Genomic DNA, 26,284 nt, shown 5'->3' on the forward strand with positions numbered 1-26,284 from the left:
TCAAGGCAGTGCCCTCCAGAAAGCCCCTACTCTCCTCTCCCTGGTTGCCCACGATCAGCACATCAGATGTGGGAAAAGGAAGAGCCTTACTTCCAAAGTGACTGGTGGGCAAGAAGGGATAGTGACTGGGTCTTCGTTTTCAATGCGGAGAAGAGAAAATATAGGAAGTGCAGAGGAACGAGAAGGTAAATCACCATCAAAATCTACCGCTCAGAGCTAATGAGTAGTTTACGCTTGGGGTGCTGACTTCAGCCACGCAGGCATGACCTCAGAGTAAACGAAGACCGGAAAGAGAACTGGGTGAAACTTCGTCATGTGAGGTCTCTTTCCCCCGTCCAGCACTTCTCTTGGCCCGCCCTTCCACACGGACCTGGCAGCATCTGGAAGGTCCTTCGTCGGACAATCCCGGGCGCCAGCCCAGCCCCAAGGCCACTTTGGGAGAAATCTTACCACGCCGAAGATCCGCGAGATGTACTGCATGCTGAACTGCTGGCTCTGGGGCGGCCAGTACTGCAGGAAAGTGTCCACGTCCCCCCGCAGCTCTTTCAGCGCCTCCTCCTCGAAGTGTTCCACGTGGCTCTGCAGGTCGTCCACGGGGACCAGGCAGCCCTCCGTAAGCCCGCCGCCCTCTCTCTCCACCCGCCACATGACGCGCGCCGCCAGCCTGCGCAGAGGGGCGGGGTTAGAGAGGCCTCGCTGCGCTCATTCATTCGACAAACGCTTGCTGAGAGTCTAGTACACGCCCGGCACAGGGTCGGGCCCAAGACACCGTTTTGAACTAGACGGATGGAATTTCTTGTAGCATGAAGCTTCTCAGAGTGGGGGAGACCTAAGTTGAAAAGATAATCTAAAGTACTGTTAAGTGCTATGCCCCAAATCAAACAGGGTGACCTGATAGGGAGCGGTTGGGGAAGGGGAAACCAAGGAGATGGGGGGAGGCTCGACAAGGCACCCCCTGGCTGCCAGCGGAGTGAACAAGAGCCCGCCCTGTGCAGATGGGGCGAGTACAAAGGAACAGGGAAAGAGCTTGGCACGATTAGAAACAGCAAGGTGCTGGAGCTAGGGAGCAAGGAGAGGAAATCACATAAAGGTGGAGAGGTGGGCAGAAGCCAGGTCACGTGGGTCTGGGTAATCATGGAAGGGGCCTGGGGACACAGGGAGGTGCGGCAGCCTGGGTCTCTCCTGACTGTGCGGCTAAGATGAGCACTGGAGAAGGAGTCTGACGACTCCACTTCTTACTGTGTGACCCTGGGCAAATCACTTGACCTCCCTGAACCTCTCCAGTGGCAAGTAAAGTGAGGATAATATGTAGCCCCTGCCGTGCTAACCTGCAGAGTGTTGGTTCACAAACTGGCCCCCATCCACAGAGGGCAGGAAGAGAGGCAGACCACTCCAGATTGGTGGGTGTCAGTTTGAATCAGCAGGGGACTTACTTAGGAGGCTTGTCTTGGGCGGCCACAGATAAAAAGATCTTGGGGGCTTCCCTGGTGGCGCAGTGGTTGAGAGTCCGCCTGACGATGCAGGGGACATGGGTTCATGCCCCGGTCCGGGAAGATCCCACATGCCACGGAGCGGCTGGGCCCGTGAGCCATGGCCGCTGAGCCTGCACGTCCGGAGCCTGTGCTCCGCAACGGGAGAGGCCACAACAGTGAGAGGCCCGTGTAACACACACACACACACACACACACACAAAAGATCTTGGCCCCTGCCAGCCAAATTTTAGAGTTTATAAAGAGGCCTTCACTGGGTTTTGCTATCTCAATGCCACATTCTTGGGCAGCTTCTGGGAGGCGGGGAAGGCAAGCGAGCACACTCCAAGGACAGGGGAGGGGATAAAGACCTGGGTCCAGCTTGCAGGTCGTGTCCTCCTCTCAATGCCCTCCTCCAACACAGAGGTGTTTAGGAGACAAAGTGAGGTAGTGGATGTCGACATCATGTGTGAACTTATTCACATTCTTAATGATTAGATAGAGAGAAGGCAGAGAAGACAATCTGAGAGGGGAAACAGTATAAGCAAAGGCCCTGAGGCAGCCCCAAATGTGCATGTGCAGGGAGCAGGGGCAAGAAAGGCCTCGTCTGGAAGGAGCAAAGGGCTCTGGAGGAGAAGGGGGGTGGTTAACGTGGGACAAGAGGGAGGGCCCTAGAAAGCACAGAACTTTGTTTTGGGGGGAGTTTTTTTTTTTTTTTACATCTTTGTTAGATTATAATTGCTTTACAATGTTGTGTTAGTTTCTGCTGTACAACAAAGTGAACCAGCTCTATGTATACCTATATCCCCTCCCTCTTGGGCTTCCCTCCCACCCTCCCCATTCCACCCCTTTAGGTCGTCACAAAGCTGATCTCCCCGTGCTATACAGCATAGAAAGTACAGAACTTTGAGTATGAGACAGAAGGCCTTACTTCACTCTGAGGGCAGAGAAGGCCCACTTGTTAACCATCAGGCAGCCCATGCCCACAAGATAAAGCCTGTGACCAAGGGACACTTTGGTGACTCTCTGCCACTCATTAATTTTTTGACACAGGCAGATCAATTTTTAAAAAGTAAACATTGGGGGGCTTCCCTGGTAGTGCAGTGGTTGAGAATCTGCCTGCCAATGCAGGGGACACGGGTTCGAACCCTGGTCCGGGAAGATCCCACATGCTGAGGAGCAACTAAGCCCGTGCGCCACAACTACTGAGCCTGCGCTCTAGAGTCCACGAGCCACAACTGCTAAGCCCACGAGCCACAACTACTGAAGCCCGTGAGCCTAGAGCCTGTTCTCCGCAATGAGAGAAGCCACTGCAATGAGAAGCCCGTGCACCGCAGCCAAGAGTAGCCCCCGCTCGCCGCGACTAGAGAAAGCCCACACACAGCAACGAAGATCCAACACGGCCAAAACTAAATAAACAAATAAAATAAAATTTTTTAAAAAAATTAAACACTGGGGAGCCGCACGGAACAAGTCTGCAACCAGCTCCACCAGTGGAGATCCCCTCATAGATGGGCTTCCCAGACCAAGGGAGAGCACGGAAGAAGGGACCATATCCTGTCTCTTTGGGACTCTTTCCTGATTTGCACTCATCCCAGCTTGCTTGGACCTGGGCATGCTGTCCCTGCCGCCATCCCCCGCCTGACATTTGGGAATCCCAGTCTCCACCCCGGGGCCCAGCTCTGACCTGATGTTCTCATTGGGCACCTTCCCGTATCTCTTGATGGCCGAACACTCGTTCTTGTGGTTCTGCCAAGCATCCTTCTGGCAGGTGCGGTCACAGTAATGGGCAAACTTGCACTGCCCGCAGCGGTGGAGCTTCTCCTGCCTCTTGAAGCAAGTGTGGCACACAACGTTCACAAGGCTGGAAATGGAGGGAGAAAACCTGTGATTGGGGGACACCACACTGGCTTTTGGGGGACTGGGGTTCGGGTGCTGGCTGTCCTTGTCTTTCTAAGCTTCAGATTCTCATTTTTCAAAATAAGGGGCTTGGGTTTCCAAAGATCCCCTCTAGCTGTAGCTACGCTTCTGGCAGATATTTTCCAGTGAAACCGATGTAGGGAACTCTACTGTGCTCTTCATATAAGCCCTTCAATTTAATTCAGCAAGAGGTCGTAGAGTTACAACCTTTATGCGTTAGCCACCGGGAATACCACAAGTTGCTGGATGAACACTTGAACTTGAGATCACCATGCAGCATGAGCACCCACTAAAATAGGGGGGCCACAGGGTATTCCTGGATCACAACGGAGGAACCAAGGAAGTCTCCTCTAAGTCAAGGGAGTGGCTGGAAATTCCTCCCAATCCTCTTGCCAAAAGTCACTTGTCATTGGCACCGTGGCCCGGGAGAGGGCATACTGTGCGACATATCCTTCTCATTGTTGAAATGGAATGTCCCTTTCCCCAAAGAATAAAGATATTGTAACTACTTACGATATGATGGGACATGAAACATGGCATGTTTTACACAAAATGAAGTCTACACGTTATGATGTATGTCATAGTTCTGCGTGTTTTGCAGGAGTAAAGATGGACAAGGTTACTGATGTCACAGATGTTATCTGATGTATTCTCCTGGCTCAGAGAGAGAGTGGAAGTGATGGGTGGCCAACTCCACAAACTGCTGTGTCCCCATCTGCTGTGAGGTGTGATGCTAGTAATTTGTTACTAGTCATGAAGTACTCAAGGGCATAAAAGGTTAGTGCTTATTTATAACTTACAGTAGATGCAAGGTTATTCCCATAATAATGTCTTCCTCTCTCCCTTGCATTCCCTTAAGCTTTCCCAACGAGAGAGGAAGAGTAGAATTACCCTGACATACTTACAGTTGCACAGAATCCGCAGCGCATCATAATTATGCCGCTACTGCTGCTTTGACCAGGAGAAGGCTGGGGACAGAGCCCCAAGATGCTGCAGTATAGATTTCACCCCAGTCTGGGCGATGGAGAGACCTTTACAGTCATGCATATAATCCCTTATGAGGCTTGACTCAATGCAACTATCAGTTCAATAATATCTCACCTTCATATTGTCTCATGAGAGTCTTTACAATCACTTTGCTGTAATAAACGTTTAATTACTTTTCATGAAAAGAAAACGTGATCAATCTGAAATGATTTTTCTCCTAGTGAACACACAGTGGGTTCCAAAGGTTAACCACCAAATTATTTTCTACAGGCTCACACACCTGTTTAAATCTCATTCCACAATTTTTTTAGGACTTAGAGTCAATTTTTAAAAGCTGGTGAAATCCAGGAAGTATTATGAGCTATCTCCTAATTTAGACCTCCTTGAGATGAGGCTGACCTTTCTCTCCATCACCCCACCTACCATTAAGGCTTGGCCACGAGGCTGGAACTAGGAAGAAGGAAGAGGGTGGGTCTGATGCAGAGGGGGGTTCCTCAAACTTTAGTGTGTGTGCACATCTTCAGAGATCATGTGGTTCTAATTCAGCAGGTCTGGGGTGGGGCCTGAGATTCTGCATTTCTAACAAGCTCCCAGGTGATACTGATGCTGCAGCTTTAAGTAGCATGAATGTAGATATGAGAGATAACTTAAATTCCTCCCTTTCGTGGGGGGCGGGAGGGGGGCAGTATGTATGGAAGTATCAGGTAGGCAGGAAGGGGAAGTTTAAAAAAAAAAAAAAAAGCTTGTCTTTCTGGTCTCCATCTCTTTTTGTTGGTGGTGGGATGGGTATTGCAGAAAGTCAGACCTGGAGTAGGACAGAGTTGAGTTCAGACCCTGATTCCAGTATCTACTGACTGTGTGACCTCAAGCAAGTACCCTAACCTCTCTGAGCCTTCGTTTTCTTATGTGAAAATGAGAATAGCAACACTTAGATCTTGATATCATTTAGACAAATGACTATTACCTTTTTAAAATTTTTTAAATTATTTATTTATTTTTGGCTGCGTTGGATCTTCATTGCTGCACCCAGGCTTTCTCTTGTTGCGGCGAGCGGGGGCTACTCTGTTGCGGTGTGTGGGCTTCTCGCTGCGGTGGCTTCTCTTGTTGTGGAGCATGGGCTCTAAGCACGTGAGCTCACGGGCTCTAGAGCACAGGCTCAGTAGTTGTGGCGCACGGGCTTAGTTGCTCTGCCGCATGTGGGATCTTCCCGGACCGGGGATCGAACCCACATCCCCTGCACTGGCAGGTCGACTCTTAACCACTGCACCACCAGGGAAGTCCAACTATTATTTTTTAATGAAACATACTTGGTATCTTAAAAAACTCAAGCAAGAAGAAAATTACAAAGAAGTTCCAAACTTCTCCCACTCTCAGAGTGATTCGAGGATTAAATGAAACAACGTGTAAAGTAGCAGCTAAGAGCCTGGCACAGAACAAGTCCTCAGTAGGTGTCAGAGTTTGGGCCAGGTGATCTCTGAGCACCTGCTCTCCTCCAGCACCCACTAATTCCCAGGCAGCCGCCACAGAGGACGACTTCCCAACTGGAAGAGAACCTATAGGTAGGGGGCCAAGGGTACTTCCATGATAGAAATACCACCCCTTCTTTACTTCCCCACCATGAGAGCATCTAAAAGACGTGATGTCTTAGAGGGAAGTGATAAGTGAAATAAGACAGAGAAAGGCAAATACTATATGATATCACTTATGTGTGGAATCTAAAAAAACACAACTGGGCTTCCCTGGTGGCGCAGTGGTTGAGAGTCCGTCTGCCGACATGGGGGATGCGGGTTCGTGCCCCGATCCGGGAGGATCCCACGTGCCGCGGAGCGGCTGGGCCCGTGAGCCATGGCCGCTGAGCCTGCGCGTCCGGAGCCTGTGCTCCGCAACGGGAGAGGCCACAACAGTGAGAGGCCCACGTACCGCAATAAATAAATAAATAAATAAATAAATAAATAAATAAATAAAAAACACAACCAACTAGTGAATATAACAAAAAAGAAGCAGATCACAGATATAGAGGACAAACTAGTGGTTACCAGTGTGGAGAGGGAAGGGGGAAGGGGCAATATAAGGGTAGGGGAGTAAGAGATACAAACTATTAGGTATAAAATAAGCTACAAGGATATATTGTACAACCCAGGGAATATAGCCAATATTTTATCATAACTAAAAATGGAGTATAACCTTAGAAAATTGTGACTCATTATATCGTACACCTGTAACATATAATATCATGCATCAACTATACCTCAATTAAAGTTCTAAGACCACTTTTTAATTTATTTATTTTATTGAAGTATAGTTGATTTACAACGTTTCAGGTATAGAGCAAAGTGATTCAGTTATACATACATATATATAATATATATTCTTTTTCAGATTCCTTACCATTATAGGTTATTACAAGATATTGAATATAGTTCCCTGTGCTATATAGTAGGTCCTTGTTGTTCATCTCTTTTATATATAGTAGTGTGTGTCTGTTAATCCTAAATTCCCAATTTATCCTCTCTCCCACTTAAAACCACTTTTTAGATTACAGGAGAAAGAGTGCTTCTTCCAGCCAGCTTAGCTAGTGACCTTCACCAAGCCTCATTTCTCCTCCTTAGTCTCATTTTCCCAGTCCCCACAAGAGTCCCATTCACACAATGCTTTGCAATTGAAAGAGATGGTTTTTAGCAGTTCTCTTGTGTTAAACCTTCACAACAACCCTTTAGAGTACAGGTCATTGCTATCCTCACAGGGACAGTATTCTCATAGGGGTCCCTGAGGGCTGACACTGCTCCCAGCACAGAAGGCAGAGGAAGCCACCGAGCCTACCTGCTTTGCCTGCAGCCCTGAGTGTGCCCTGCCCCAGCCAGTGGTCCCCGCTCACTTTTTGCTCTGCAGCCCTGGGCTATGTCATCTGTCAGAGTCAAGTGGGATGGAAAGGCAGCTGTTGCTCAGCTCCTTGTATGGAAAGAACCAGTTACTGGACAGATAAATGCAAATAGAAGGTGTCTGCAAGGTGGATGAGTCCTCCAAGAGCACAACCAGAGAGAACTGGACCAGCAGTGCTGGCTTCCTGGGCTGCTTAAAAACTCTCATCCTGCAAAGTGGTCTCCCCTCAAAAATCGAGGGGGAGGGCACATGTCTTAAAGAACATCACATCCCTCAAGTACCCAGAGAACTTTACAATATTTTCAATTCTGTCTTTCTTCCTTGTTCCTTCCCCTCTTTCTTCTTTTACAAGTATTTATTGGGCATCATTTGCAACAATGTGGATAGACCTAGAGGGTATTATGCTTAGTGAAGTAAGTCAGAGAGAGAAAGACAAATACTGTTTGTTATCACTTATATGTGGAATCTAAAAAATAAAATAGATGGATGAGTATAACAATACAGAAACAAATTCATAGATATAGAGAACAAGCTAGTGGTTACCAGTGGGGAGAGGGAAAGTAGGAGGGGCAGGATAGGGGTATGGGATTAAGAGGTACACACTACTATGTATAAAATAAATATGCTATAAAGAAATAAACTGGGCTTCCCTGGTGGCGCAGTGGTTGAGAGTCTGCCTGCCGATGCAGGGGACACGGGTTCATGCCCCGGTCCGGGAAGATCCCACATGCCCCGGAGCGGCTGGGCCCGTGAGCCATGGCTGCTGAGCCTGCGCGTCGGGAGCCTGTGCTCTGCAATGGGAGAGGCCACAACAGTGAGAGGCCCGTGTACCACAAAAAAAAAAAAAAAAAGAAAGAAAGAAATAAGCCATAAGGGTACAACACAGGGAAATATAGATTATTTTGTAATAACTTTAAATGGAGTATAATCTATAAAAATATTGAATCAATATGTTGTACACCTGAAACTAATATAGTAAATCAACTATACTTCAATTTTTTAAATTTTTTGTTTTTATTTATATTCTTTTTTAACTATACTTCAATTTTAAAAAGTAAATTAAAAATCTTTAAGTTTATTAAAAAATATTTCTTGAGCTTCTATTATGTGCTGTGCATTGAGCTAGGTGACAGAGGGCCTTAAAGACAAAGAAGATACAAACTTTGCCTTCAAGCAGTCCCAAGGCTGGGCTGGGGCATAAACATATATAAGCAAGGTGAGGCATGCCATCCAGGAGTGCTGGGAACCTGCTGCAGGGTTCAAGGTGAGGGAGGGAGGAATCTGGTAAGGTGATCACCGAGGAGGGGGCGACGCACTGTTCTGACCCTGTAAAGATGAGTTGAGCTGTACTCAGAAGGTCAAATTCTTCCACCATGGAGAGGCACTGGCACGAATCAAAGGCTTCCATAGGGGGAGGAGTCGGGGCAGGCACATATAGGAGAGAGGAGGAGATATTTGACCAGATCATAGGATGCACCGTATGGGGAAAAGATGTTGGAAAAATGACTGGACCGTGGGGGACCTGGAATGCAACTCTCAGTAGCAAGTCCTTATTCTGCAGCAGAAGGAAGCCACTGGAGGCTTCTGCAAAAAGGAGAAACACGGCCCGAGTTGGTACACTCACTTTCTTTTCCCTATGGCATCTACCTAATGTCCTTTTTAAACGGCCCACGTCAACACTTAAGGGGTATCACTGGGTTCACATCTGCATGATTAGTTACCTTAGCAGAAGAAGTTAGGTGGTACTGCATCCCTAGGTCAGACCTAGGGATTACCTATTTATTTTTAACATCTCTTTCATTAAAATAGCACTTCTCAAATTTTCTCTGCCGCGACTCCCAGGACAAGGTTCACACGCCCCACTCAGACCTGGACGCATCTCCCACATTCTACCTGAGACCAAACCCCTCTTCCCAGGCTCAGAACACATCTTTAGAGGCAAATGAGTGAAGGTGACATTGTTATGGGGACAACATGGCATTTGACCTAATCTATGTTTAAAAGGCTATTATCCCCAAACTTCTGCATTTAAGGATTAGTTAACAAAATTTAGCAACACAGCTCACAACGGGTCATATGACATTTCAACACGTCTGACCTCCACAGCTAAATTAAAGCACCAAATTAAAAGCATATTTCTAAATCTACTGTGGTTACCCTTAAAATCAAGTGCCAATGTTTAAGGCTGTAACCTGAATACTTTCACAGTTACTCATTTTCTGAACTATCTGTTCAGGAATTTCTCTAATCCCTTTATTAAATTATTTCCATTTATAGCATCATTTATCCCCCACCACCTACCCACCAGCTGTTACCAGATTAAAGGCTACACTTGTGTTTGTGCATATGCCATGGTTAATTCTGGTGTTCCCATGGGCCCACATAGAATTACATGGGCTGAAAGCCCAACTCTCTCCACGGGACCTGAAGAAGCTCATAGTCGGTTTGATTTTCAAACAAGCCCGGCTGACAGTAATTTCTTTTAAAATACCTTTCTTTTTCTCATGTTCTCATCTTTATTTTTCCCTACTCAGATAGATAGATAGATAGATATTCTCATATTCTCTTGGGCACTTTCAACTCTTTAAACAGAATCATTTAGGACCTAGTCAAGAACTTAAAAAAAAAATCCACTATCCTTGCCACTTCTTAACATCTTTTGTGATAAATTGGATTAATAGGAAATTCATATGATTGGTTGTGATACGCTGTAAAATAGCCCCCCAAAAATGTCAATGTCCTAATCCTGGAAACTGCGAATTACCTTACATGGCAAAAGGGACTTTGCAGATATAATTAAGATTAAGGACCTTGAGATGCGGAGGTAATCCTGAATCATCTGGGTGGCCTAACGTAATCACAAGCGTCCTAATGAGAAGGAGGCAGGAGGTCGGAGGAGGAGAAGATGCTACGTAGCTGCTTTGAAGATAAAACCCAGGGGTGCAGGCATTCTGTAGAAGCTAGAAAAGTCTAGGAAACGTAGTCCTGTGGACCCATTTCAGATCTCTGACCTCCAGAATTGTACAATAATAAATTTGTGTTGTTTAAGCCACTAAATTTGTAGTAATTTTTACACCAACAGTAGGAAACTAATACATTGGTTTGTTATTATAAACACTTTTTTTCCCTGTATAATCACATGTATAGTTCTATTTCTTACCTATGAGTTTTTGGATCTAACCATTCTCAAGCCCCAGAACCAGATGTTTATTCTTCTGAAATTGATGGGTGTGTATTCTTTCTTTTATTAAGGCTAAATAATATTCATTGGACTGACAAGAACAGAAGAAAATTAAGTAGGCAATGCTGGGCCCACTTGTGTGTCAGGGCATGGGAGGCAGTGAGAAATGATGACAGACGAGATCCTGGGAGATTCATACCTGCCCTATGACTCACGCCTGTGACCTGGCGAAAGCCTCAGTTTCCTCATCTGTAAGAGACGATTGTATGAATTCAATAGGTCTTGACCTTCTTCTGGGTTGAGGATCGTTTTGAAAGAGATAACTTTCTCCCCAGAAATAAAAAGCATGCATGCACATCCACATAAACTTTGATCCTCCAATTATAGGTGTTTCCTTAGCTAAGGATCCGTGGACTCAGGTTACGAACCAGTAGGCTAGATATACTCTAAATTCAAGACATCTGGAACTGTTAAAAAAAGAATAATCAAATCGTATTTTTGGCTTCTAGAGATGCCCACAAGCACATTTCCTATGCCATATCTTGTATTTGATGCTAAAATAAAATAATAATCAGAACAAGCTTTATTCCTATATTAGCTTAGCACCCTTCTCTTCCTGAACTGGAGTCCTTTGCATGTACTGAAGAAATGGTGCAACGCAGAAATCTCAGGCTGGAAGAGATCCTCAGGGTCATATGACTCAATTCCCCTCTATGGCCCGACTCTTCGTGTACATCATCTCTGCCAGGTTGTCACCAGGAAATATACAACCTTGAAAATAGCACTTTCCATCTCCGGACTGTGCCTACAGCCCTGTTCTACCTATCAGGCAATAGAAGCTCAGTGTCAAAGGCCTAACAGCTTGCAGGTGCCCCAGGAAAAGGATTGGGACTGATAACACCTTTTAATAGTTCCAATTTTTTTAAAACAAAAACAAAAATGCAAACTGGAATTTAATAACAATTTCAAAAGCAGCGTTATGAAAGTCCATTCAGAAGTGGTAAGCAAAACTACACTCTGACATGTTGTGAGTTGGTGTCTCTAAAGGTAAGGATATCTAAGACCTTCTTAAATGGCTTGAGCTCTGGCTAGGACTTTTTATCTCTCCCATTTTGACCTGAAATATGACTCTGTATCTTCTGCTCGAGGTGCCCATTTCTTACTCTTCTGTCAATTAAAAAAGAAAAAGTTCAGAACCCTCTTTCTTGCAAATAACAGTTTGGTATCGGTAGATGGCTATTAGGAGAAGTTTTTCAATGTTACTGTAAAACATGCTTCAAATTCATGCCCCTGGTGAATTCTTTGGAATCTGTTCCAGGCTGAGCATGTATCTTTTGGTTGTGGGTATTGTTTGAAGGTGATGGTGATGATGTGACTTTATTCATATTGTAATCAATTGTGCCCCATGGACCTTAGTCTGTGGGTCAACTGGGTTAACCAACTGATTGATTTTACAGTTTGGAAAAGATGGAGGTTGTACTTCAGAGGGCTGGAAGGGTCCTTCCAAGACCAAGCACAGAAAAGACAAGGATCCAATCTCCTTGCTGAGGCCTGAGTCACACTTAAGACTAAAACCATTTATCTTCTCATTCCATTTGATGTAAAATGAACTAAATAAGCTAAAAAAGGAAAATGAAAGATGCAATGACAATAAGTAACTGGAATAAAAGTAAACTAAAAGAAAAAAAAGAAACTTAAAGCTTAGACATCATTTTAAAAGATACATGTAAAATGAGAAAAATGGATAGTTTTAAATATAAAAGACATGAAAAATTAAAGAAAGTCAAAACTAATTGAGGACTATAAAAGAATTGAAATCCAATGAGCTGGGGACTTCCCTAGTGGTGCAGTGGCTAAGACTGCACACTCCCAATGCAGGGGGCCTGGCATCAACCCCTGGTCAGGGAACTAGATCCCACATGACACAACTAAGAGTTTGAATGCCACAACTAAAGACACCGCCTGCCACTACTAAGACCCAGTGCTGCCAAACACATAAATAAATATTAAAAAAGAAAAGAAATCTAATGAGCTAAGAAACCAAAATGATGCAAAAGAATTCAGAAAATTTAGAAGTCTTGAACATTAAGAAGTAATAAACAAATGAGCTACACATAATTTTAAAATGAGGGCATCAATATAAAATAGACAAATAACAAAAGAAGAAATGTAACGACCAATAAACTTTTTTTTTTTTTTTTTTTTGCCACACTGTGCAGCTTGCAGGATCTTAGTTCCCCAACCAGGGACTGTACCTGAGCCCCCAGGAGTGGAAACTCGGAGTCCTAACCACTGGACGTCCAGGGAATTCCCCAATAAACATATTTTTAAGGACCTTTCATCTCCCTAATAATAATAAAAAATTTCAAAACAAAATAATGCTAAAATAAGTTTTAAAGGTTAAGGTGGAAAATACAAAAGTAAAAGATAACTTTCCATGCTGGCCAGAGTTGGGAAGGAGAGGCAAATGCTCTACTACTCATGGAGAAAACTGGTTTGATCCCCTCTGGTGGGGTGATTTGGAGATATATAACAGGAGGCTTAAAAATGTCTTTTGAATCCAAAATATATACATTTCTAGTTCATTTTTAATAAATAATCAGAGACATAAGGAGAGATCTACTAGGAAAAGTAGGAAAGAACCTTGATATCCAAAATGTAACACTTGTCAAATTGATGGACAACAGTCAACAAAAGGAATCTTATACAGTCATTAAAAATGCTTTGAAAGGATAATCAAGGTTTGGAAAGTTGCTCACAATATATCGTGAAGTAAAGAAGACAAGTTGCACAATACTTCCACTTTCGTGTAAAGAAAAAATGTATATGTTAATTACATTGAATCTAAGATATCATCAATTATTAAATGCACTACTTTTTTTTTACCATTAAGAAACAACAGCATCAAAATGCTCCCAATTAAATCATAATGAGCCATAGATTTTAGGATACATCATGATTTCAGAGGTGTTAAAATGAAACGTGTATTCTAGAATTGATAAAATACTATATTGTGTCACATTCCTTTCATTGTAAAATAACCTCCCCCAAATATTTTAATATCTTGAATTTAGGGAAGCATTTTATGATCAAGGTGGTACCTACACACACAGAGCTTATTCGTTTTATTAGTAACACAAAACCATATGGATGAATAATAGAACTACATTTGAGTGAAAGAGGCATAAAACCACATATAACATTATACCATGGTTTAAAAGATGATAAATAGGGACTTCCCTGGTGGCACAGTGGATAGGAATCTGCCTGCCAATGCAGGGGACACGGGTTCAGTCCCTGGTCAGGGAAGATCCCACATGCCGTGGAGCAACTAAGCCCGTGCGCTATGACTACTGAGCCTGTGCTCTAGAGCCAGCAAGGCACAACTACTGAGCCCGCATGCTAACTACGGAAGCCTGCGTGCCTAGATCCCGTGCTCCGCAACAAGAGAAGCCACTGCAAGGAGAAGCCCGCGCACTGCAACGAAGAATAGCCCCCGCTCGCCACAACTAGAGAAAGACTGCACGCAGCAACGAAGACCCAAAGAGCCAAAAATCAATAAAATTAAATCTTAAAAAAAAAGCTATATAGAAAAGATGAAAAATAAACTATAAAAACTAAAGTGTATATTGTTTAGGACTATGTACATATGTGATAAAACTAGTATTCAAAAGGCAGGGGAATAAATAACACAAAATTCAGGATACTGCTGTAGTTACCTTTGCAACAAGTATGAGACAGGATAGGGAAAGATAGGGAAGATGCATGTATTAGAATGTTCTAGTTAAGTAGGATGGTGGTTCACAGGGGTTCCTTTGTTGTAATGTTTCATAACATGCATATATACGTACATGTACATGTCATGTATCGTTTGCAAGAAGAGATTTTCATTTAATGCAGTACTCAACTAAAGATAAAATCTTTCTTCACGTTTGTGTTTGGAGGGTAAGGCAGAAATAACATGGCTTGCAATAACATGGATTAGAAGGTGCCTCTTTTATAGAGTGACTTTTGTGGGTCACCTGGTCCTACCTCTCCAGTCAGTTTTCTCCTCTACAGTGTCTGAGTCTCCACAGGAGCCTAAAATTGGAGTGAAGACAGGATGAGCAAAGCTTTCCTCTGACGCCTCTCTGGGCTGTCTCAGGTGCGCCCAAGCAGTTCCCTCATCTGTGCAGTGATGAGTTTGAGTATATCACTTTTTTTAAAATTGTGAAACAGTAATTTGAATATCTATCTTTCTTTTTTATTGAAATATAGTCGATGAACAATGTTGTGTTAATTTCAGGTGTGCTGGGTAAATCACTTTTTAAAATAGTCTTTTAGATTGTTTTTAATCATTTTAAAGATTGTTTACTCCAATCATCCTAATTTTTATTAGTGTTGTAACAATAATATAAGATTTTATTAGAATCTTATCCACAACATACACTAAAGTTTTTTAGAGTTATTACTTCAAATGAATGATGAATTCTTTATAGTAAGAAAAACAGGTAAACAACCTAAATGTCCAGTATTAAAGGAGTGGTCAAAAAGCACGCAGCCGTTAAATACTATGTTTATGAAGAGAGTATAGTAACGCAGAAGGTACTTAAATCATTAAATGAAAAGCCACGATAGTTTATAAGATCCCAGCTAATAGTACAAATGAAACCTATGTTTTAAAATAAGCTGGAAGGAAATAGACAACAGTGTTAATGTTAGCTTCGCGTGAAGATACATTTTTTTTCTTCCTAAGTTTTACTCTTGTAATGGAAAGAAAACCTGCTCAATTCCAAACGCTCTTGAAAACGAAACGTGATTGGCTATATTGGCTTTTAGGGAATTGGAGACACCCACAGAGGTGTTCCATAAAAGGCAAGGTGGCAACTCAGCAATAGTAACAAGATCATTGTTCAGAGGTCCTGTGTTTCTAGCTTTTTATGTCTTAATTCTGAATCCAACTGACTCCTCAACTGCCCCCAACACACACACACAAGTAAATAAAGACACGCTCCCCTTGAAGTGGTATTACTGTCATCTCAGCCCCCCTAAATTCTTCAGCTGTAGCTAGCCGTATACTCTGTTCACTGCCTTTTCCCTGAAGGTCTTGGTAAACTGGAAGAAATGAGAATTTGAATGCTACTCAAATTATCTCTGAAAAGCCGTGCCTATTCTCAGGACGGTCATACAGTGAGCCAACCACAAAGCCTAGATTATCAGAGGCCACCTTAATTCAGACCACTTCAACGCCAGGCAGGTCACCCCAGTTCTGGGGCTCAGAGGATACTGTCATGATTTGATCACAGTGCAGGGTTTTGTTTTGTTTTGTTAATAAAGAAAGATTTAGTACTACTTTAAAAGTTTGGTGGTCAAGTATGGACAGGATTGTGGGGAAATGGGGATGTAATTTAATAGAGCCACTTTGGAGATCCTATTAAAATGGAAAACAGCACACCCTATGGCACAGTGATTCCTCTTCTAGCCATTTATCCTAGAGAATAATCACACATGAATACAAGTGGACACGGTCAAGGATTTTGATCACAGAAATGTTTGTTTTTATGAAAAATTGGAAACCACCAAATGTCTCTCAATAGGGGAACAGATTTTCAAAAGTTCATGTATTTATAGGGTAGACAGTCCACAGCAGTTAAAATCCACAGCAGTCCATACAGCACATGCATCAACATGGATAGATCTGCGTGTGGCAGGAAAAACACAGATCTTCGAGGATTTAAAAGAAGTGGCTATAGACTTATAATTCCCATAAGGATATATATCAAAACATGTCGTTGAGTGAAAACAGCAATTTCCAGAATGACATCCAAAGTATGATACCATTGGGAGTTCTCTGATGGCCTAGTGGTTAGCATTCCAGGCTTTCACTGCCACGGCCCGGGTTCAAGCCCAGGTCGGGGACCTGAGGTCCCCCAAGCTATATGGCGCAGCCAGAAGAAAAAAGAAGTATGACACCATTTCTGTTAAAAAGAAAAAACAGACAAACGACAGCCATACTTCTTGATAAGTACGGATATACACAGGCAGGCAGGTACATAGATAGATAGATAGATACATAGATACATAGATAGATAGATAGACAGAGATACATGTAATAGTACAAGAACATTCTAGAAGGAAACACATTAAAATCATAACAGGGGTTACCTCTGAGGAAAGACAGAGGGGACTGGGACATGGGGTGGGAAAGGTGAAAGGGGATTCCAGTTCATTGGAGATATTCTAATTTTTAAAGGTAAGTGGATTCCAGATTACTTGTGTATTTACAATTACTTTTTTAAAGTCTTAGCAATGACTTAATCCTCTAATATATTTATTACACCTCAGAAACTAAAAACATGGAGGCTTCCATACGAGAACATTACCTAGGGCAACACACCCAGCTCTCCACTCCCTGTCCCTCCACCCTCTCCACACACAGCACTCCCACTCGGCCAAGTTCACTGGTGTTCTGAGAGCGTGCCCCAAAGCTTTTGCTCACCTTTGCAACCCTCCCGGGCACCAGAGCGAACCCCATTGGCCATGACTGTTTGCAGAAACAGTCATGCCAGCAAACACTTAGCTGTCCGAGTGCCCTGCGTTATCAATGGTCACATGAATTGTATCCCTTTCCCTGCTGATTTTGAGAGCAAAGTATTCGAGAATGCGGCACCGGCCAAACCAATGGGAGAAAAGAAGACAACCCACATTCCGTACCTGTCAAAGACCACTGCGGAATAAGCCCGCTCAGCAAAGATGACGTCAGCAGCCCAGAACTCCTTAGTGGCCTTCAGACCTCTGCCTTTGCCCTCAGAAGTGAAGACCTCCACGTTCTCCATTCCCCCTATTGTCATCTCAGAAGCTTCGGGCAGCTCGGCAGATATTTAACACTGAGCCAAGTCCCTTGTCCTCGCTGCTATTTCAGCACCTTCAACATCCCAACAGCAAGACTATAAATGGACAGGCACCTCCCCTTCCCTACCCCCTCTCAGCCACCGGGCCCTCACCCCCCCTCTGCCTCTTTTCCTGGAGACGGGGATGGGCCAGGCCAGAGGACAGTGACCTGGGAAGGGTCCCATTCACCGCCCAGCAAAACTGACAAAGTCGAAAATGACCATGGGCTGGTGTGCTTCTCAAATTGGGCCTGAAAACTTTGGAAAAGTTCCTTTGCAAGGAGTCGTGAAGTCCTGGATTGCAGTCATGCCCAGCTGTAGTTGGAATAGGCAGCCCTTGGTCAGTAGGGTATTTTTAGAAGCCAGATGCCTCTGTCAATCCAAAGCAGACAGCTGACATGGTCCAAGAGAAGAGGCGAGGTGATGCTTGCTGCTCTGGGACCCTTCAGCTGTCAGGCTTGGACTTTCTCAAGTCAGATGGGCCCCTTGTTTCCCTACTCCCTCCCCCACGGGTAGATTGTTGGCAGAGAGCAGCAGATGCTAAATTGACCCCTTTGCAGTGTATATAACAGTACTATTTAGGCTCCAAGGGACATCCCTCTTCTCCAGTATTACCTGGGGCTCCCACAACATCCCCACCTGGGGCATGGAGGTCTGAGCGTTCCCTGATGATGTATTACTCAGGCTGTATTATGAGAGGAGGTAGGCCTTGAAAATGAAAACCCTCATGTCTATCATTCTATCAAATCTCCCTTAAATGGGTGTCCGCTGCCAGAAAAATACCAATACCTTGTTCTTTCCCAGGAATGAGGACATTGGAAGGATTATTCTAAAATCTCTATTGAACTAAATGCTACTCATCTCGATCTCCAGGCAGCTCTCACTGATGTTGAAAAGAAAGACATTTGCAGATCTGGAGTTATGGCTTACCTTCAAGGTAATATTTTTAGTTTCAGGGATGCATCTGTGTACAGATTTCTGTGCTCCGGGTTTCTGTGAGTGTAGTAGTCTACAAGCACTGGCTTCTGAGTCAGATAGATCTGTGTTTGACTTTTGAGCCTACTAGAACAACTTTGAGATAGTACCTGTAAAACAAGAGTGATAATTTCTACCTCACTGGTAAATGAGATAATATATACAAAGGACATAGCACAGCACTTGGTACTTAGTACAGAACTTATTAAATGATAGCAAATTTATTTTATTTATTCTGTCACGTTATCTTCCCCAAACCATCAAGATATGCTAGAAATTCTGATGTGTCTTTAACCAAATTGCATCTCCTGAGACTTCTTTGACTCTTGGAAGCAGATGCAGAATCCTCTGTCAGACCACATATCCCAATTTTTAGGTCATAACGCATAGCCCCTGAAACCAGAGGATAACTCAGTGACTTCTGATGTATCCGAAAGACCAAAACACGTTAAGACCTTTAAAACTGGGTGCCCCCCAAAAGTAAACATCACATGCTCTCAGGGGAAAAAAATGATTAAAAAGGAGTTCTTTTAGTTAGTTTCAAAAGAATGGCTGCATCCACATTGCCTGGCAACAGCCAGAGTCCACCCTTGGGAGCTAGCAGCTCAGCCTGGCAGGGATGGTGTCGTTCTTCTCTAGACACTTATACCCCTGGAACAGGTTCAGCCCAAGCCAGGGTCAAGGAGGAACTCTACCTGCCACAAGTCAGAAGGAGAGAGGGAGCATCAAACCCAGTGCTTTAGCTTCAACTGAGTCTCAACCTTATCAGAACAACAAGAATTATATTATTAAAGTGTGGTAGACAGAATAATGGTTCCCCAAAGATGTCCAGGTCCTACTCCCCAGACCTGTGAATATGTTACTTTACATAGCAAAAGGGACTTTGCAAATGTGATTAAATTAAGTATCTTGAGAGAGGGAGATTATCCCTGGATTGGATTGTCCAAGAGGGCCCAATGGAATCACAAGAATCCTTATACGAGGAGGTTAGGGGAGTCAGAGTCAGGTGGAGATGTAACAGTGGAAGCAAGAGGGTCAGAGTCAGAGAGACAGTTGAAGATGCTATACTGTTGGCTTTGAAATTGGAGGAAGGGGCTATGGGCAGAGAAATGCTGGCACCCTCTAGAAACTAGAAAAGGCAGGGGTACAGCTGCTCCCCGAAGAGCCCTCAAAGGAAGCATGGCCCTGACGACACCTTGATTTGAGCCCAGTGAATCCCATTTCTGGCTTCTAACCGGCAAACTTTAAGATAGTAAATTTGTTATTTTATGCCACTAAGTAATTTGTTACAGCAGCAATAGGAAACTAACACATAAAGTATTATACTTAGTTTCTCATTATAGTAAGTATTATATAAAATCCCTTTCGCTGGGCTTCCCTGGTGGGCCAGTGGTTGAGAGTCCGCCTGCTGATTCAGGGGTCAGGGGTTCATGCCCCAGTCCGGGAAGATCCCCACCAAATTCATATGTAGAAATCCTTACCCCCAAAGGTGATGGTATTAATAGGTGGAACATTTGGGGGGTACTTAAATCATGAAGGTGGAACCCTCATGAATGAGATTACATAGCGCCTTATAGAAGAGCCTCCAGAGAGATGCCCTAGGCCCTTCTCTTCTGCCATGTGAGGACACAAGGAGAATCCTGTGACCTGGAAGGGAACCTCCAGCCAAACGTGCTGGCTCCCTGATCTAAGACTTCAAGCTTCCAGGAATGTGAGAAATAAATTTCTGTCGTTTACAATCTACCCAGTCTTTGCTATTTTGTTATTGCAGCTCAAATGGACTAAGACACTGGTCTAACATAATAAGGGAGAAATAAAAATGAAAGTTAAATTATAATAAAAGTATATATATTCATTGTAAATTAAATATGTCAATGTGCTCACAAGACACATGCTTGAGTACAACTACACTAGAAAACATGATAAAGTAGTCAGATGTTTGCACCTCTAAGTAGAATCACTACGATGGTGAGAGCTAAAGATGTCGATTGATTTGGGGAACACAAATACCACACAAGGCATTGTTGTCTGTGACACGATTTTCTGAAATGGTGAGTGACTCCTAGTAAGCTCTGAATGAAAGAAAGTATAATCTTTCTTCAGTTAACAAGAAGTTGCCTTCCTGGAAAATTTACCATGCATTAAAACTTTATAAAAACTGCTCTAAGATTACATAAAAGAGTTCTAGACTCAGATAAATATAAACAAGATTTTGAAAGCAGCTCTTTTGCCCCTTTCCTGTTTGTCCATTTCTGTTCCCCTCTAACCTTGAAAGAACCTAATTATAGGAATGAGATCACCAGGCAATTTAACCTAACTCCTGACTTACGTTCTCCTGAATATACACCATGCTTTGCCTAATCTGTTGATATTTTCCCTAGATAACAAGAGGTAAAAATGAAGAATTAAACAGCTAACAAATGACTAGCTCTCTACCCCCAACAGCCCCCTTAAGCAATCCTGCAGGTAGATCATGCAGGCAAGATCACATCTGAAGAAAGAGTCAGCCAGTCTACCTAACCGAGAATGATGCAGAACCCAACCTCCTGCCTCGATGATTCACTGAGATTCTTCCCCTTTTTCCCCTTTAAAAACTGTCACGGCTGAGCAGAATCTTCAAAGTTGGTCTCTGGACGTGAGTCCAACTTTTCCCCAGATTGCCATCTTTTCTGATTAAAGTATCCTTCCTTTCTACTGACACTTGCCTCTCAAATTATTAGCTTTTGAGCGGCGAGCAGTCGAACCTGAGTTTGGTAACAGTTTTACATAAGTGAAATACACATCTGGGTATTTGAAGTTGTATAGGATGGGCAGAGAAACTTTAACGTACAGGGCTGTCCCTTGCTTCCCAGGACATCCAGCCTCTCTGGCCAGGACCAGTGAGACAGGGGATATCGGCTCTAGTTATCAGGCTGGTGAGAGGGAAGGGAGCACAGGGCCCTGCTATATTACATATTAACACAAATCCTATGTAAATGTATTTTGCTCATCTGCCCCCCTCCAGTTCTTTTCTTTTCCCCACTGGGATCCAAACCTTTCTTGCTGGTCCTAGCCCTGCCCACAATACGTGAGTAGCAGCCCTCAGTCATCGTGACAACCAGAAGTTACCCCCACGTTTCTAAGATGCCCCCTAACTAGTGGAACTGCCTCCATTGAGAATTGCTGGTCTTCGTCCTCAGGAAAAGCACATCTAGAGTTTTGAAAGGTTTTCTTATTGCTCTACTGGGGCTGTTTAGCCAGAGAAGAAAAGATTCAGGAAGGACATGAAACCTTTCTTCAACGTCATTCATCACAGTAAGGAAGAAGCAGTAGATTCATTCTGCATTTCCTGAGAGAGCAAATTAGGAGGGCAGAGTGGACATAACCATATGGCAATGTGGTTTAGCTGTTAAGATCGTAAACTTGAGATTCACAGACCCCCACAATCATGTTTCTGTTGAGCCCTTTTCTGCTCCAAAAAGATGGAAAATTGTTCCATTGTTAATGATTTTAATAACCATCCGGTCTCTTTCTTTGGCATGTCTGGATAAAGAAGGGTGGTGAGAAAAGAAGAAAAATGAGACTGTTCAAGTCAAAGGACCCCTGGTCCAGGAGAGTGGTCTGAGCTGGGAGATTCCAGACAAGGGGTGACAAGAATGACCATTACGGTCCCATTTACCTCTATTTTAGCTGAACTTCCCTCCCGACTCAGGCCACACACACACATGCCAAGGACATTACTATGGCTACTGAGTACTCCCATACCCTAAAGGGGGTGTGGGGCAACTGTTGGCAGCAACTGTTGGCAGCAAGGGTAATGCTGGATCCCCAGTCGTGCACCTTAAGGGCAGAAGGTTAGACTTCCCTGGCAGTCCAGTGGTTAAGAATCCGTGCTTCCACTGTAGGGGTACGGGTTCGATCCCTGGTCAGGGAACTAAGATCCCACAGGCTGCGCTGTGCTGCCAAAAAAAAGGGTAGAAAGAGGTGCTGTGAAGAGGACAGGACTGAGGGCCGTTTTGGAGAGAGTTAGTAGCGTAACATCGCAAGACTAGACATGGGTTTCAAGTAGCCCTTACTATAAGCTCCACTGGTTAACTTTCATCTTGGGTAGAATCTGTTCCCGGATTTCACATTGCAGCCCTCAACTCTTTAACCATATTCTGTATTTGTATTGTCCTGGATCTTCAAGCAAACAATCTCAGAGGTCTTAAGAGAATGATTGTGTTCCCGTCAGTTGGATATGCTGCAGTTCAGGGAATATGTGCAAATAAGTGTGAAGGTGGAGAAATGAAACCTCGAGTAACCGTTTTGAATCATTGAGACAGTCTGTGTGCCTGTGTTAATACCGCACTGGTTGATCTACCGCAACCTGGAAAAACTCCAATCATCCTTCTGTTGAAAGGCTCACTGTCTGAGTCACACATCTGCAGGGACCACCATCTGGTGGCAAATCAAGGGAGCTGCAAGATTTTAAATCTTTTTCTAAGGCCTTTTTCAGTAGAAGAACAGCCCTTTATCATTGGATTCGACCTTCCTTCGTACCCAGAGCTAAGATTCATTTAGGCCAGGGGTCAACAAGTTTCCTTTGGGCCTGTGAACTAAGAACGGTTTGTACCTTCTTTAATGGTTGGGGGGAAAAGTCAAAAGAATATTTTGTGACACATGAAAATTACATGAAGTTCAAATTTCAATGATGGCAAATTAAATCCTATAAGAAAACAGCCATACTCACTTGTTTACATATTTTCTATGGCTGCTTTCACGCTACAACAGCAGAGTTGAATATCTGCAACAAAGACCATAAGGCCCACAAAGTCAAAAATATTTACTGTCTGGCCTTTTACAGAAGATGTTTGCCAATCCTGCTTTAGACCTAGCAGTGTTAAATAAGCCAGGGGTTGCTCATTGCTTTCAAGTGTATTCACTGGTTGATTTAGTCATTCATTGCATAATCACAGGATCAAAGAAGTTCTTGTGCACACCTAGCACTCACATTCCAGAATGACAGGAGCAGGCTCCCTCCTGAATAGTCCATTATATCCTGTATAATTACATCATTGACAAAACTTTACAGTCTCTCTGGTCCCTGTGTTCTTACTCAAGCAGCACAGTTGCTTCCATCGTTCTTCCTTTGCTCTTAGAAATCCTTAGCTCCTAACTGCTTTCCTCCCAAGAATTCCTAAATTCACTCATTCCACATGCATTTATCAGCCCATGTACCAGGTACTATACTCAGTGCCCCGATACAAAGATGATTAAAACATAGGCCCTGTATCTAAGACATTGACCATTTAGAGAGGATTATGGAAAAGCATATAAAGATGGTGAGAGAGATGTAGGAGGCAAAGGGGAAAGGGTACTTAAGGCAGCCTGAGGAATCAGGGAAGGCTTCAGAGAAGTAGCAGACAGGGATAAGTGCGGAGGGGGAGAACCAGAACTGGAGGAGACCATTTCAAGCCCAAGGACACAGCAGCAGGAGCAGAGATGTGGAGGTGAAGAAACAGCATGACATGGGCAGAAAATTACAATCAGCTAGGTATTCTGGGAGCTACAGAAGCACATGTATTACACTTCTTTATCATTCTGGCACCAGACTATCACCCTTTATGTCCCAGCTTTTCATATACATTTGAGAGATAGTCTAACAGCAAGAATTCATGTTTGAATGCTTGAAATTGTGCTTTATTTGCACCACCTCATAGGTTTTCACAGCACCCTTTGAGGTGGGTATTATTGAGCCCTCCTAGTTAAAAAGCAGCAGCATCTCCTAAGTATAAACGCCAGAGAAACTCTCAGGTGTGTACACAAGGAGACTGCCCAAGAAGGTTAAAGCAGCACTGTCTGTAAAAGCAAAAATGGGAAATAAGCTCATAGTCTTATGAAAGGAGAACGGATAGCTCATGTGCATTCATTCAAGGGATGTTATAGAGATGTGAAAGGGAATGAATTAGAACCTCACATCTCAGCAGAGGTTAACATCAAAAAACAATGGTGAGGGGCTTCCCTGGTGGTTGAGAGTCCACCTGCCGATGCAGGGGACATGGGTTCGTGCCCCGGTCCGGGAAGAACCCACATGCCACTGAGCGGCTAGGCCCGTGAGCCATGGCCGCTGAGCCTGCGCGTCCGGAGCCTGTGCTCCGCAACGGGAGAGGCCACACAGTGAGAGGCCCGCGTACCGCAAAAAAACACAAAAACAAAAAACAAAAAACAATGGTGAGTGAAAAAAGCAAACTGTAGGGGAATAAACAGCAGGCATAATAACATTTATATAAAGTTTTAAATCATGTAAAGCAATACTTCATGTTAGTTAGGGATAAATACGTATGTAGTAAAAATACACATATAAAGAAAGGCATGGGCTTCCCTGGTGGCACAGTGGTTAAGAATCCACCTGCCAATGCAGGGGACACGGGTTCAAGCCCTGCTCAGGGAAGATCCCACATGCCGCAGAGCAACTAAGCCCGTGCGGCACAACTACTGAGCCTGCGCTCTAGAGTCCATGAGCCACAACTACTGAGCCCACATGCCACATCTACTGAAGCCCAAGCGCTCTAGAGCCTGTGCTCCGCAGCAAGAGAAGCCCGCGCACCGCGATGAAGAGTAGCCCCGCTCGCCACAACTAGAGAAAGCCTGCGCACAGCAGCGAAGACCCAACACAGCCAAAAATAATAAATAAATAAAAATAAATAAAATTTTTTTAAAAGGCATGAGAATGAGAAGTACTGAATTCATGATAGTATTTACTCCTAAGGGGAGGAAGAGTTCTTTAGGAAGTAGGGAGAGGGTGTTTCAGGAAGAAGTAGAAGATACAATAAACTGAGTTATGCAGTAGCTTGGCATTTAGGGGAATCAATAAAGGTTTAATGTTGCTGAATCGTCAAGTGAATGCAGGGTGGGGAGGTGAGAGCAGTAGGAAGATAATGATATCAGGCAGGCGCACAGAGGTCCAGGAATAGCAGTCATGTTTGACTTTCTCCACCAGAATACGGGGAGCCAGGATGACGTCCAGATGGAACCCTTCGGCAGTATGGAGAGTAGATTGGAGGGGGGAAATGAGAGGAAGGATAAGTTAGGCAGCTGTTGCCATGGCACTAACAAAAGATGATAAGAACCTGAAATTGGTCAACAGTAGTGTGACAGGAAAGGAGAGCATACCCAAGAGAAACTTTTGCACAGTGCACCCAGGGACACGCCCATCAACAGGAAAATGGGTGGAATTTGGTACAGCAATTAGATGAATAAATAACACCTATATGCAGCAGCCTGGATGAACCTCAAAGTGTCCAGTGAAACAAGTTCCCGAATACTTCTAGAGAAAGACATAAATCTTATGAGATTCAGAAACAATCTAAACTTTTTTTCATCACACATATATATGATAAAGGTATATACATACGGGGATTCCCCTGGTCGTCCAGTGGGTAAGACTCCATGCTCCCAAGGCAGGGGACCCGGGTTCGATTTCTGGTGGAGGAACTAGATCCGCATGCATGCCCCAACGAAAAGATCTCGCGTGCTGCAACTAAGACCCTGCGCAGCCAAAATAAATAAATATGTATATTTTAAAGATACGTATATACATATGAAAGGAAATGATGACTACAAACCATGGTAATGATTTCTTTGGGAGACAGGGAACGAAAGGATGAATGTGTGTGTGTGTATATATATACGCATATACTGAGGGAGCCAGAAGGAGAGAGAAAAACGTCACTTATGGAGCAATGATGACAACGTATTATAACCAAGGATTTTGCTCAGTCTACTCTGTGTATTAAAGGTTCTAACAAAGAAAAGAAAAACAGATAAAACAGGAAAGCATATATTTTTCAGATATTTTGGAGGTAGAATCCGTAGATTTCCTGACTGTTTTTCTTAGTGGTTTGAAATTCACTCTCCCAAGGTCAGCGGCCCCACGAGCGTTTCCTTCCTTCCAACGGAGAGACCCGGAGCAGCCGAAGAACAGCAGGCGCGAGCCAGGTTAGAACCGAGCCCCGGAAGTAGCGGACGAAGGGGGCGGGGTA

At 43.9% G+C, this 26,284-nt stretch overlaps 1 protein-coding gene across 1 annotated transcript in view; it reads right to left on the bottom strand.

Annotated features, from left to right (window-relative positions):
• Window positions 1-26,159, bottom strand: part of SMYD1 (SET and MYND domain containing 1) — a 45,322-nt gene extending 19,163 nt beyond the window's left edge. The window contains exons 1-5 of the mRNA XM_079940743.1: window positions 25,657-26,159; window positions 18,237-18,391; window positions 17,131-17,341; window positions 3,157-3,333; window positions 451-664 (exon numbers count right to left, since the gene is read on the bottom strand). Coding sequence (XP_079796869.1) covers window positions 451-664; window positions 3,157-3,333; window positions 17,131-17,267 — 528 coding nt within the window. The 5' untranslated portion in view covers window positions 17,268-17,341; window positions 18,237-18,391; window positions 25,657-26,159. The remainder of the gene's footprint in view (window positions 1-450; window positions 665-3,156; window positions 3,334-17,130; window positions 17,342-18,236; window positions 18,392-25,656) is intronic.
• Between the last annotated feature and the right edge of the window lie 125 nt (window positions 26,160-26,284).

Source organism: Stenella coeruleoalba (assembly GCF_951394435.1).
Source record: "Stenella coeruleoalba genome assembly, chromosome: 13".
NCBI lineage: Eukaryota > Metazoa > Chordata > Mammalia > Artiodactyla > Delphinidae > Stenella > Stenella coeruleoalba.